This window comes from Pistacia vera, unplaced genomic scaffold (genome assembly GCF_008641045.1).
Source record: "Pistacia vera cultivar Batoury unplaced genomic scaffold, PisVer_v2 Contig533, whole genome shotgun sequence".
Lineage (NCBI taxonomy): Eukaryota > Viridiplantae > Streptophyta > Magnoliopsida > Sapindales > Anacardiaceae > Pistacia > Pistacia vera.
The window spans coordinates 189145-200401 of record NW_022196372.1 but is presented as its reverse complement, the minus strand read 5'-3'; the positions used below and the strand labels follow the sequence as shown (position 1 = coordinate 200401).

Below are 11257 nucleotides of genomic sequence, written 5' to 3'. Positions count from 1 at the left end.
TTACATGAATCTCAATATGAACTTGAACCTAAGAATACATGTAATTAGTGCTTAGTAGTTAACAAAAATAAAAAGAACGAATGAATCTCGACTGCACGAATAATATTGGAAATGTATCTTAAAATGCTTCTAAAGTAAAGAAAAATGAGAGAGGCTGTAACTCATAAGAATTGAATCATTTCAAAGTTTCTGAAGGTAAATATGGTGCTAATGCTAACGGCGTTCGAAAATTAGCAGAAACAAATAACGAGAGAAAAATTGAGTGAGACTTACATTAACATTTTTCTGTTACATTTTACATCAGCTGACAATTTCTACCTGCTGCTTAATGATGAGAAAAACCACAAATACGATTAAAGAGAAAAAAAAAAGGGAAAAAGAAAAAAAGACGGTTAGGGATTTTGAAATAGTTACTTTTGATATGTGTTTCATAACCTCACCGAGACAATTGGTATAACTAAGCATCCTCTGAATGACAACCAACGTGATAGGCAGTGGAGACATCCACATTCTGGTCTTTTGCTGTGGAGGAAACGGGCTGCGTTGATGAAGTTACCGAAGGTGAGAAGTGTCTGTACGGACGATTAACAGGAGGTAATAATAAAGCCAATTGTTTATCCATTATCAATAGCCGTCCACACTTACTGCACCAACAATTTATCATAAATTCATCACCCCAAAGGAACAAAAGAAATTACAAATTTAAAAGGGCAAGCGTTTCACCTGCAAGCTTTAGAAAATAGAGTTTGATACGTGCAGATCCAGTGCTACAAGAACAAAACGGGTAAGAACTCAAATATGTGTGGCAACATTGCTGGGACTGATGCTCAGCTATATAAGAGAAAGAAATATATTAAGTGTTTGGATCCTACCAAAAGATAATAAAGAGTTGTTTCAGTCCTTATCCCGAGGAAAAATTGTAGTGCCATAACAGCATGCTCCTGCAACAAGGAAATAGATAGATGTATGAATAGATAGTTTCAGCTTTGGATAAATATTTTCAACATATCAACCACCTAAACTGAAGGGGTGTGGAGAAAGTTGTTTAATTATAAAGGCTATTACCGTGATGCGTCTGAATGTCTGATAAACTGAAGAACCTCTAGCGTGTATGTAATTGCCTCCCTGTTGAAGAAAGTTAAGGTAAGTACATTGGAAGGCGGCAAAATATCCACTCTAAAATGGAACAGATTAACCAGTAATGGGTTGAGACTGATTACATATTTAACAAGCTGTATGAAAATTTGAAACTGGGAACTGGCTGCAGCACCGAAGTGACAAGCACCACTTCCTTTTGTTCAAGCATAATTCTGTTTGACTTGACACTGATCAGTTTCAAATTGCTTCACATGAGACCTAATTTCAAGTTATATCGCGAGTTTGGCATCAACTTATTTGAAGAGTTTGCCTGGCTCATTACCACCAGACTTTCAGTTTTATTTGAAATGGAATTGATGTTTTCTACCTTTTAAATAATGTGTCTTATAAAAATTAATACACAAGGGTCATATTTATATCCTTTTCACAACTGCCCTTAAAACATTTGATATACCTAAGGGACACTTATCCCTTTAAACATTATTTCCCAATCTTATTAAGCTACCTCATAGACTTTATTAACTATTCTGATGATGGGTTTATTTCGATAGGTGGAAAGCTACCAAAATGCCATATATATATAATACTCGCCCTTGGATTTTGATAGACCACCTCCCGTTAATATGGTCTATAAGTCGAGGGGTTGTAAAAAGAGCACTAAGGGGTAATGAGTGTGAGTGAGAGTTTGTTACGGGATTTTGCATGCAAGTGGCCAGATAGAATAAAGTTTGTTAGAGTAAGGTTAGTTTAGTAAGTATTTGGGTATAAATAGCTAGAGAGTGGTAAAGGAGGTATCAAGTAAATTCTTGTAGGTATTTTGGGAGGCTCCCAGCTCCTCGAATTGCTGGGGATTGATCTGTGATCACTCTTTCTTGATGTTGCTATTTCTTTCAGTATACAATAATAACATTAAGTTTTATCAGGTTGTGTTACTTTCATTTCGGCTCTTGTGTGTTGTGGTTGGATTGAGTTAATTGAACAAGTGGTTCCATCAGATTTCCACCACTTACAAATAATTAAATTAACTTTGCTAAGGAAAAAACTATAGTGGCATTGGACGTGCTCAAACTCTCTTAATAACCTTGTCAGTAATTATATGTAAACGGTGGAAATCCAAGGGAGAGTATTGTCTTATATATGGCATTTTGGTAGTTTTCTACCTATTGAAATAAGCCCATCATTAGAGTATTTAATGAAGCCTATGATGTGACTTAATAAGATTAGGAAATCATATTTTAAAGGATAAGTGTCCCTTATTGAAGTATATCTAACGTTTGAGGGTGGTTGTGAAAAGACTACAAATATTAACTCTTTGTAAGAGACGTTATGCAAAAGTGAGAAAGCATCAGTTCTGTTTCTAATACCAAAGTCCTCAAATATCAATAGAGTCCCATATCTCCCAATTCTTTCACTCTAACCCTTTTTTGTCCTTTTCTTTTGTTAACTTAATCTCTTATTGTGTTATATATATGTGTGTGTGTGTGCATACACGCGTGTGTTGTGTGAGTGTCACTGTATATGTTTAGCATGTATAGGATGTACCTGTATTGTTGTTTGTGCAAGGATCTTTAATAATGACAATAGCAATAATTGTACGATAACAAACCAACTAACATTTTACTTATCAAATTAAAATTAAGATTGCAAGAATTGAAAACATTCCCATAACACCATTCTCACCCAAAAACAACTATTTAAACCTTAGTTGCCCTAATGTTAATAAATAAGTAAAAGTGCGACTCGCGAACAAGTTCCAGCTCATCTAGAAACAAAGCTTGAATTGGCATAGTTGACAAAGATTCACATTTGAGCTCCATTAGAGCTTTATTAACTTCAACAGAAATCCACACTAAACTAAAATGCTTAATGGAAGATAAAAGCGCCAATAATTCTTTTATGGTATCTGATGCAATCACAATGATAATCACAACAAAGATCTAGGTATGAGCAACAAAACAGACAGAATATCATATTAAAAAAAAGCTTGAAGTCGGAAATCAGAAGAACATGCATTCAGTTAAAAAATTACCTCGTCTGGAGAAAAGAAAGCAACTGCATCGGGCTCAATAGAACCAACTGGATGCAATGAAACTATAGCTCTGAAAACAGAAGGAAACAACAACTCGATTACAGCAATCTTGTCTGCAGCAACAGTATTCTGCAATCCCGGTCTTAGTTTATTTGAACTATGAAAGTTGTGCTCCTTCAATAATTCAAAAGGACTCTCATTTGCTGAACTGGGCAACGAAGAAGCTCTTTTTAACCAATCTAGTCGTTCATAGGTGAAAATTTTCAAATTTGGCACTTCTTTTTCCAAACGCATTAGAACATCTGATAATGTTTTGCAGTCATTAAGCTCTTCAAGGTTATCGGCTGGTAGGACTTGGGAAACACACTGTTTTTTGGATGCTGGTTCATTATTCTGATCGTCTAGTTTGTCATCAAGGTGAGGAAAAAAACGCCTTTTTTGATCTGTGAAGGCCTTGAGAGCTAACCTGCAAACATTAGACACACAAGCTGATGAATTCCAAAGGACAACTTGAAGTTTGATACAATTACCGAAAGTTAAATGGCCATTGATAAAATCTTTTCTCATGATATACACCAAGATCAGCAAGTAATAATGACAACACATTTAACTATTGATGAAACTAAGTTTATTGACATTGCATTAAAGATTCCTTTTGGCCAAAAGGCATGAAATTTTAAAAGAAAGAAGGAAAGTGAAGGATTTGTCAAAATTTAATGTTCTTTGTAGGACTTTTATATATGGAAGCTTTACAATTGATTTTTGGTTTTGAATACCTTACATGACAAATTCATGGAAAAAGATATTTATGAGTTTGGCCTACTTTAAAAATGTATTTAGGGTATCATTACAAAGTTTTAGGCTTAAAATGATTAGATATAAGCTAAAATTCCTTTTATGGATTTATAATTGTTAAATAAACTTATCTAAAGGTTAAAATTATGATTAAATTTTGTTGGAATTTGACATTTATGCTCTTTTGTACCTTTTCTGTCTTTTCCAAAGATTAAATTGGGTTTAGTTTATCTTCTCTGCTCTCTCTTAGACTTCAATTTCCCTTTGACCTTCTCCTACTTCCAAAATCTTCTTTTAATTTAACTTATAAACCCCAATTTTGTGATACATTACCTCTGCCACAAAAAGACTGAAATCTCTATTCATATCATGCAATAATTGAAAGATAAATTTGGCACCCTAATTAATAACTAAAACCTACAATAAGAATAACAAGGAATTCAATTTTCTATACTCACATGAAACCCTTAACAACTGCAGCAGTGGCCCAAGATCAGTACTGACAATATCTAAGCTGAGAAGAAAATCGACTAGACTAAAGAGTGTCAGTCCATACTTGATATAAGGCCAATTCACGCCAAGCTAGTTGTGTCAATCGACTTTTCAAGATTTCAATTTGTATTAAAACTTCCATCAATGCAAACTTCTAGCTGTCCTATTACATCTCGTCATCTTCCATAAAAATGGATACATGTCTATTGGTTTGTTGCACTCCCACCAATGCCAACTAAGTCATTCCATGGTTGATTAGGTCATAAACAAGTACATAACATAACATTTGCTTCGACAAACTTAATGCCCCACTAAATCTATGAAATCCAGATTTTCAATTAAGCATCTCCAGCTAATGCTAATATGCAAATTCAAAAGAACTCTCACAAGAATATATCAATCACAAAATAAAATTAGTGTTGCAAACTCGAAAATGTACCTTGTTCTGTCAACAGCAGAAGCACCAGCCTGGCCAGCGAGCTGGCGTTTCCAAGCATAGGCAACCACTGCACCATCAGGACACACCAACGGCATATGCAAACCCCAAGAATTACTTCGCGACCTAAGATGCTCATTCAAAACTCCAGATTCTTCCAGTTGCTTTCCTAACAAAGTAAAATTTGTTACCAATTACGCCAATCCATTATACCGGTCACTAATTTTATGCTAAATTTTAAAACTACAACTACTAAAGTTACTAACAAGTTTAGTCCGATACTTCCAGTTCAATAACTAACCGGAGAATTTTAAGAATTCAATTCATACCGATGGAGCGGAGGTCCTGGAGATGCTGGCGCATTGCGTTGTCTTCTTGGATGAACAAATTGACTGGTTTGCTGCTCTGGTGAGGCTGCGCCGCCAAGAATAGAGCCTCCAGAAGGCGGTCAGCACCGAGCCGAACGTCCGCAATGTGACGAGCAGCCTGTGTGAGTCTCTCCATCGCCAGCGCTACCTGCTTCGGTGGCGCCTCCGCCGTGGATGATTGCGGAGGCGGATCGGTATTTGTGTTAGGGTTCGCCACCGCCAATGATTCCTGCGGCTGTTGCGACGCCAGGGTTGGGAACTTCACATCCATTTGCACTATAAGATCAATTTCAAAGTTCTGCTTTAGCAAGATTCAGAATTCATACTAATTTAAGAAATTAAAATTAAGCTGAGAGAGAAATTTATCGTCGTTCATACGTTATGAATTTGCTCGTTTTAAGTTCAATAAGTTATAAAAATTTGCCAAAAAGTCACTTGTTTCTTCTATCATTATAAGTTCAACAAGTTATAAGCATTTGCCAAAAAGTCCATTAACAAATTTTATATGGTTGAACATAATATTTTTCTGGCTCAGCAACACTGTTTTAAAACTCGGACCGATCCAATTGGGACCCAACAGCCTCTTTGATCTGGTTACCATTTTTCACTATTTACAAAATCTCTAATTTGATCGCTAGCAAACGAGAGGCTACCAAGTGCCAAGATTAGAGGGCTTTTGTAGAGTGGAGGTCGGTGGATCAAGGGATGGTGTTGGATTGAATTTTGGACGTTGGAATAAGCTGAAATTTGGCCGAAAAATTCAATCCAGTATGCGAGTCACGGTCAGCGAATGAGGGGCTATCAAGTGCCGAGGTTAGAGGGGTTTCATAAAGTGGAGGACAATGGTTTAGGTGGTGGTGTTTGATTAAATTTTGGACACCAGAATTTGGCCAGAAAAATCAACCCAATCGTGGCAGTATACATGAGTCATAGTTGGCAAACGGGGGGCTACCAAGTTTCAGGGTTAGAGGGGTTTTGTAGAGTGGAGGACGGTGGTTTAGGTGGTGGTGTCAGATTGAATTTTGGACACCAGAATTTGGCCAGAAAAATCAACCCAATCGTGGCAGTATACATGAGTCATAGTTGGCAAACGGGGGGCTACCAAGTTTCAGGGTTAGAGGGGTTTTGTAGAGTGGAGGACGGTGGTTTAGGTGGTGGTGTCAGATTGAATTTTGGCCGTTGGAATCAGCCGAAATTTGGTTAGAAAAGTCAAAACCCAAATAGATTGTAGGGGTGTATTTGCTAGATTTCAGACGTGTAGAGACTGGTTCGTATTTTCAGGTGTGTTTGCAAGATTTTAAACTTTTTGGATAATTAGTCAAATCGTCGGTTTTAACTAGTCTGACCAGTCAACCAAAGACCCGGTGACCTTACCGGGTTCCTTAACGGGTTAGGTTTTAAAACAAAGCTCAGCAACATTAAAAAAAAAAAAAAAATAGATATTTTGTTTAAAATATAAAATTTAGGATAGATTGAAAAGAGTAGTATCATTGAAAATATTTTTATATAATTTATAATTTATTCTTTTTATATAATTCTATTTTCTATTTAAAAATTTGAAAAATGGAGTTTACTAAAAGAGCCTTATAAGTGGTAGATTATCATATTTTAAAAGCATTGAAAAATATTTTATTACGCATTAATAGTTGAAGTTTAGACCATATTATTTTTTCATATGAGAACATCAATCTCACAAAATTGTATATACAATTAACAAATCATGAAACGAGTATATATCATGAATTGAAATCATAATTTATGATTAATGTAAATGCAAAAAATCTATGATTACGGAAATAAGGTCTGATCCTGTAAGGTTGTGGCCACTGACAATCTGCTGGACCTGCACAGACGAAGAGACAAGCGTGAAGCTTACGGAAAACACTGGGGTGGTGTTTGCCGTAAGCACTCTGATGCTCAAGTCAACAAGGTCGAAAGAGACGATTTAATAGGAATTAAGGGAAAGAAGGATTACCGGAAGTCTTGTCAGAGGCCAGGACTACGACGAAGGTGTAGAATTCTCAAGAGCAAGAACTTAGGAGCAAGTAGGTGGTTTTGAGTAGTGGAGATTGAATAATTTATGAAATGGCAGGCCTCTGTTTATAAAGTAGTTGTAGGATCTTCAAATCCTATTAGGACTCTAAGTCCATAATGAAATAAACTTAGTGAATAAGAAAGACCAGATTTACTTGCCTTTGAAGGAGTGAGAGTCCTAATTCACATAAGACTTGAGATCTTAGGTGAATTATGATAAAGATAGAATATGAAGTAGATGTATTAGGGTTTAAGTAAGACTCTGGATCTTTAGTAGATATCATGAGCCAATGGGCCTGGGCCTAGGTGGGCTAATGATGAGGGCCTGGGCCTAGGTGGGCTAATGATGAGAACCAATTTGGATGGTCCAACCCGTGAAGGATTAGGTTAGCACATTAGTCTAGCATATGATATGGATCTTATCGTGGGCCTAACCAGGATTGAGCCATGGTCTTGAGCCATGTTGTAGATGTTACGCGCTTGGACCTAAGGCCCAAGATGATTTTTTGCCCATACAATTAGCCCCCCAATCTCTAAGTTAAAGGACATTTAGCTTAGAGAGTAGATTTAGTCAAATGAGTATGGACCAAGTGAGTTAGAGCTAGCAACTCGTCAGGTTGGATGGACCGTTATTTGAAATGTTATGTTAAAAGTTCACCGAGTCATTTGAGGTGGTGGGCCTCGACTCGTTATGCAAAACTTAGTGGGGGTGAAACTTACTTGGCCAATCAGAGTCGGGCAGAGTATGAAGGTGCGCTCGACCAATCTGAATTAGGAAGAGTCTATTCGACCAATCAGAGTTAGGGGGTGAATAAAAGTTCACTCGACCAACCTGAGTCGGGGGGAATGTGAAAGTTCGCTCGACCAACCTGAGTTAGGAGGATGAGTATCTTGGAAAGTATGTTGTTCCTTCTGTGGGTGTAAGAATGTGTGAATCATAGCCTTGTAAGAGTCGAGTCGGTTCGACTTGGTTCGTCCATATGTGGATTTGGGTGAAGTTTTATGGAGTCTCTTCAAGATGGTGATATGTACCTCTCGACTCTTGTTGATGAATGGACGATGTTAGCCGAGTGAGGAGTTTATCGGTGATTAATACTTGTCAATCGTTATATGTACTACTCCACTTGGCTCTGTTCATGCTGGGGACTGAGCAATTTATGTCGAGTCGTAAGGTGTGGCATGGGGGTCGAGTCCATCATGGGGGGTTATTTGGGTGTTTTAGGTTTCCATTAATCCCTTTAAGATGAGTCAACCCGAGTGATAGTTCGGGTGCTTCAGTCGGCATGGATGGTGAGTAGGGTGCTTTGGTCTTCATTCATCCCTTCAAGATGAGTCACCCTGAGTGTAACAATTCGGGTGCTTCAAGTGGCATGGATAATGAATGGGGTGCTTTGGTCTCCATTCATCCCTTCAGGATGAGTCAACCCGAGTGTGACTGTTTGGGTGCTTTAACCGGCATGGATGGTGAGTGGGGTGCTTTGATCTCTATTCATCCCTCAGGGTGAGTTAATCTGAGTGTGACAGTTCGGGTGCTTCGGCTGACATGAATGGTGAGTGGGGTGCTTTGGTCTTCATTCATTCCTTCAGGATGAGTCAACCTGGGTAGCGAAGAGTTAAGGCACTTGGGGATGAGCCGAGCCGAGCCGAGTTGAGGAAACCAGAGTGAAGGGGAGTTGAGTGGGGAAGAGTCACTTTTTTGAAGGGTGAAAGCCTTGGGGTTAAGCCAAGCCAAGCAGGGAGAGTGGAACGAAGACCCAAGTGGGGAAAAGTCGAATGACTCTTTTGAAGATGAGTGAAAGCCTTGGGAATGAGCCAAGCTGAGCGGGAAGAGTGGATCCAAGAGGAGCCGAGTGGGGAAGAGTCACTCTTTTAAATAGTGAAAGCCTTAGGATGAGCTGAGCTCAGCCGAGTGGGAAGAGTTGAGCAAAAAGCCAAGTGGGGAAGAGTTAAATGACTCTTTTGAAGATGAGTGAAAGCCTTGGGGATGAGCCGAGTGAGGCTAAGCAGTCGAGTGAAGCCGTGTGAAGCTAAGCGAGGCGGATTAAGACTGAAAGGCCGTGTGAGGCCGAGTGAGGTCGTGTGAGGCTGAGTAAGGCCTGTAAGTAAATCGGTGGGTAAACGCATCGGAAAACAAAAATATTTCCTATCGATTACTCTGAATAACCCAAGATCAGGGTCTGATATGCATATATTTTACATGCTTAAATAGAAAAGAACAAATATAACATTAATCCAGACAAGGATTAGAGATCTTATGCATGTTTGGAGGCTCCTTCAAATGTCTTTGAATCTACTGTTAGTGTATACCCCAAGAACCAATCATGTTGTCAGTTTTAGGGCATTGTATCTTGTAAATACTCTTTGAGAATAGAAGAAAGAGTTCTAATTTCACATGTTGTTTACTGTTTCATTTATACTATTTATAATGCATGTGAAATGTTCGGATGATACGGATCTTTAGGAGATCAAATCATCGAAGCATTCCCTACGTAAGTAATGTTAATTGGGCAATAACATTGCATAGTAGGCATGCTAAATGCCTCCATTGGATATCATGTGATGGTATTAGTGTGGGTGATTATAAGAGATATATCACTAGGGCATTAACATGGATAAAAGGTTGGTAAACTGTTTGTCGAATATGACCGATTACGATGAATCACATGGACATTTAGAATGTGGTTAATGATACATCGTAGGATCGTACTAGTGTACCACTAATCCTTAGACCTGAGACATCATGGTTGGACTCGACATAGGATGCATATGATTCATATGGTGTATATACACGAGGCTAGTCATGTCTTGTGTAAGAAGTCGGTTTGATCATATGTTATTCATGTGCGAGGACAAGTGATGGTCAAGATGGGATCCGTTGACTCGAAACGGTTTGGTCCCGAGTTCCCAAACGAATGTCAATAAACATTGGAAAAAGGAAATCTCTAGCTAGAGTACAAAATAGTCATATGAAAAGGAGTTTCATGATGACACGTTCCATTGTATTGAGTGACAATTCGGATAAAGATTAAGTTAAGGGCTTTGACATACCATGAACCTATACTTAATCGGGATTAGACGACGGAGGGATTTTACTACATAGAACGTATGATCGGGAAAAAAAGTTCATTGGAGTTTAACTTCATTGTGGCTTAGGGGTTATGGAGCAAAGTTAGATGTCTACCATGACTGGTGGGAATTTCGATGATAAAGAGTTATGACGAAACATATCGGATTGTGATATTGGGCCCACGGCTAGGTTACAATGAACCTAAGTGGTCACACCTAAAAACCAAGTATGAGAAGAGAGATAATACATATCATTAAAGGTTAACGATGTTCAGATGTAAATGTGTGCATCTGAATTTATGTATTGGTGATAAATAATTACTCATGGGAAGCTAGCATTTACCAAGGGTAATAAGGTAATTTGGTCATTATTGGATTAGATTCAATGATGGACTAAAATATATTATTGAATTGGATTCAATAATGGGTTAAATATTAAATGGGATTATTTTATATGCCTTGATTATAAATTTGTTTAAATCAAGGATTTAATATTAAATTGAAATTGTTTCAAGGACTTAGGATCAATAATGATTTAATATTAAGAGTTATTATTAAATTGAAATTATTTCAAGGACTTGAAAATAATATTAAATTTGTATTAAGTGTTAATATAGGAGTCATCAATTCAAGGACTTGAGAACAATTTCAAATAATTTCAAAATGGTCCTTGTATATAAATAAGTGATATTCCCCAAATTTAATCTAATTTTTCATTTTGATTGAAAATCTCTCTCTCTTGAGCTCTCATGGCCGGCTCTCTTTTTTTCATCTTGGGGTGGACTCTACTTTGAGAATTTTCATTAAATTTGTTGAAGAGCTTGAACTCTTTTTCAAGTTACAAGAGTTGTAAAGCATAAAAGGTAACAATTTCACCCTTTTAGTTTCAATAATATGTCATATGACCTTATACCATGTTTTACACCAATTTTACCCTTT

General features: G+C 37.5%; 1 protein-coding gene across 1 annotated transcript; it reads right to left on the bottom strand.

Annotated features, from left to right (window-relative positions):
- Positions 1-249: 249 nt before the first annotated feature.
- On the bottom strand, positions 250-5550 carry LOC116107365 (mediator of RNA polymerase II transcription subunit 27-like). The gene is made up of 7 exons (XM_031393646.1): positions 5180-5550; positions 4854-5019; positions 3128-3593; positions 1066-1125; positions 873-941; positions 724-767; positions 250-644 (listed from the first exon to the last, which is right to left on the bottom strand). The coding sequence occupies exons 1-7, from the start codon at positions 5487-5489 to the stop codon at positions 458-460; spliced, it is 1302 nt and encodes a 433-aa protein (XP_031249506.1). The 5' UTR covers positions 5490-5550; the 3' UTR covers positions 250-457.
- Positions 5551-11257: the final 5707 nt, after the last annotated feature.

Bases quoted from the DNA above. Each gene is read 5' to 3' on its own strand.
- LOC116107365 (XM_031393646.1), bottom strand. From the start codon at position 5,489: ATGGATGTGAAGTTCCCAACCCTGGCGTCGCAACAGCCGCAGGAATCA. The intron at 942-1,065 runs GTAATAGCCTTT...TCCTTGTTGCAG, and splicing joins AGACATTCAGACGCATCACG to GAGCATGCTGTTATGGCACT. The intron at 768-872 runs GTAGGATCCAAA...TTGTTCTTGTAG, and splicing joins CAACTCTTTATTATCTTTTG to CACTGGATCTGCACGTATCA.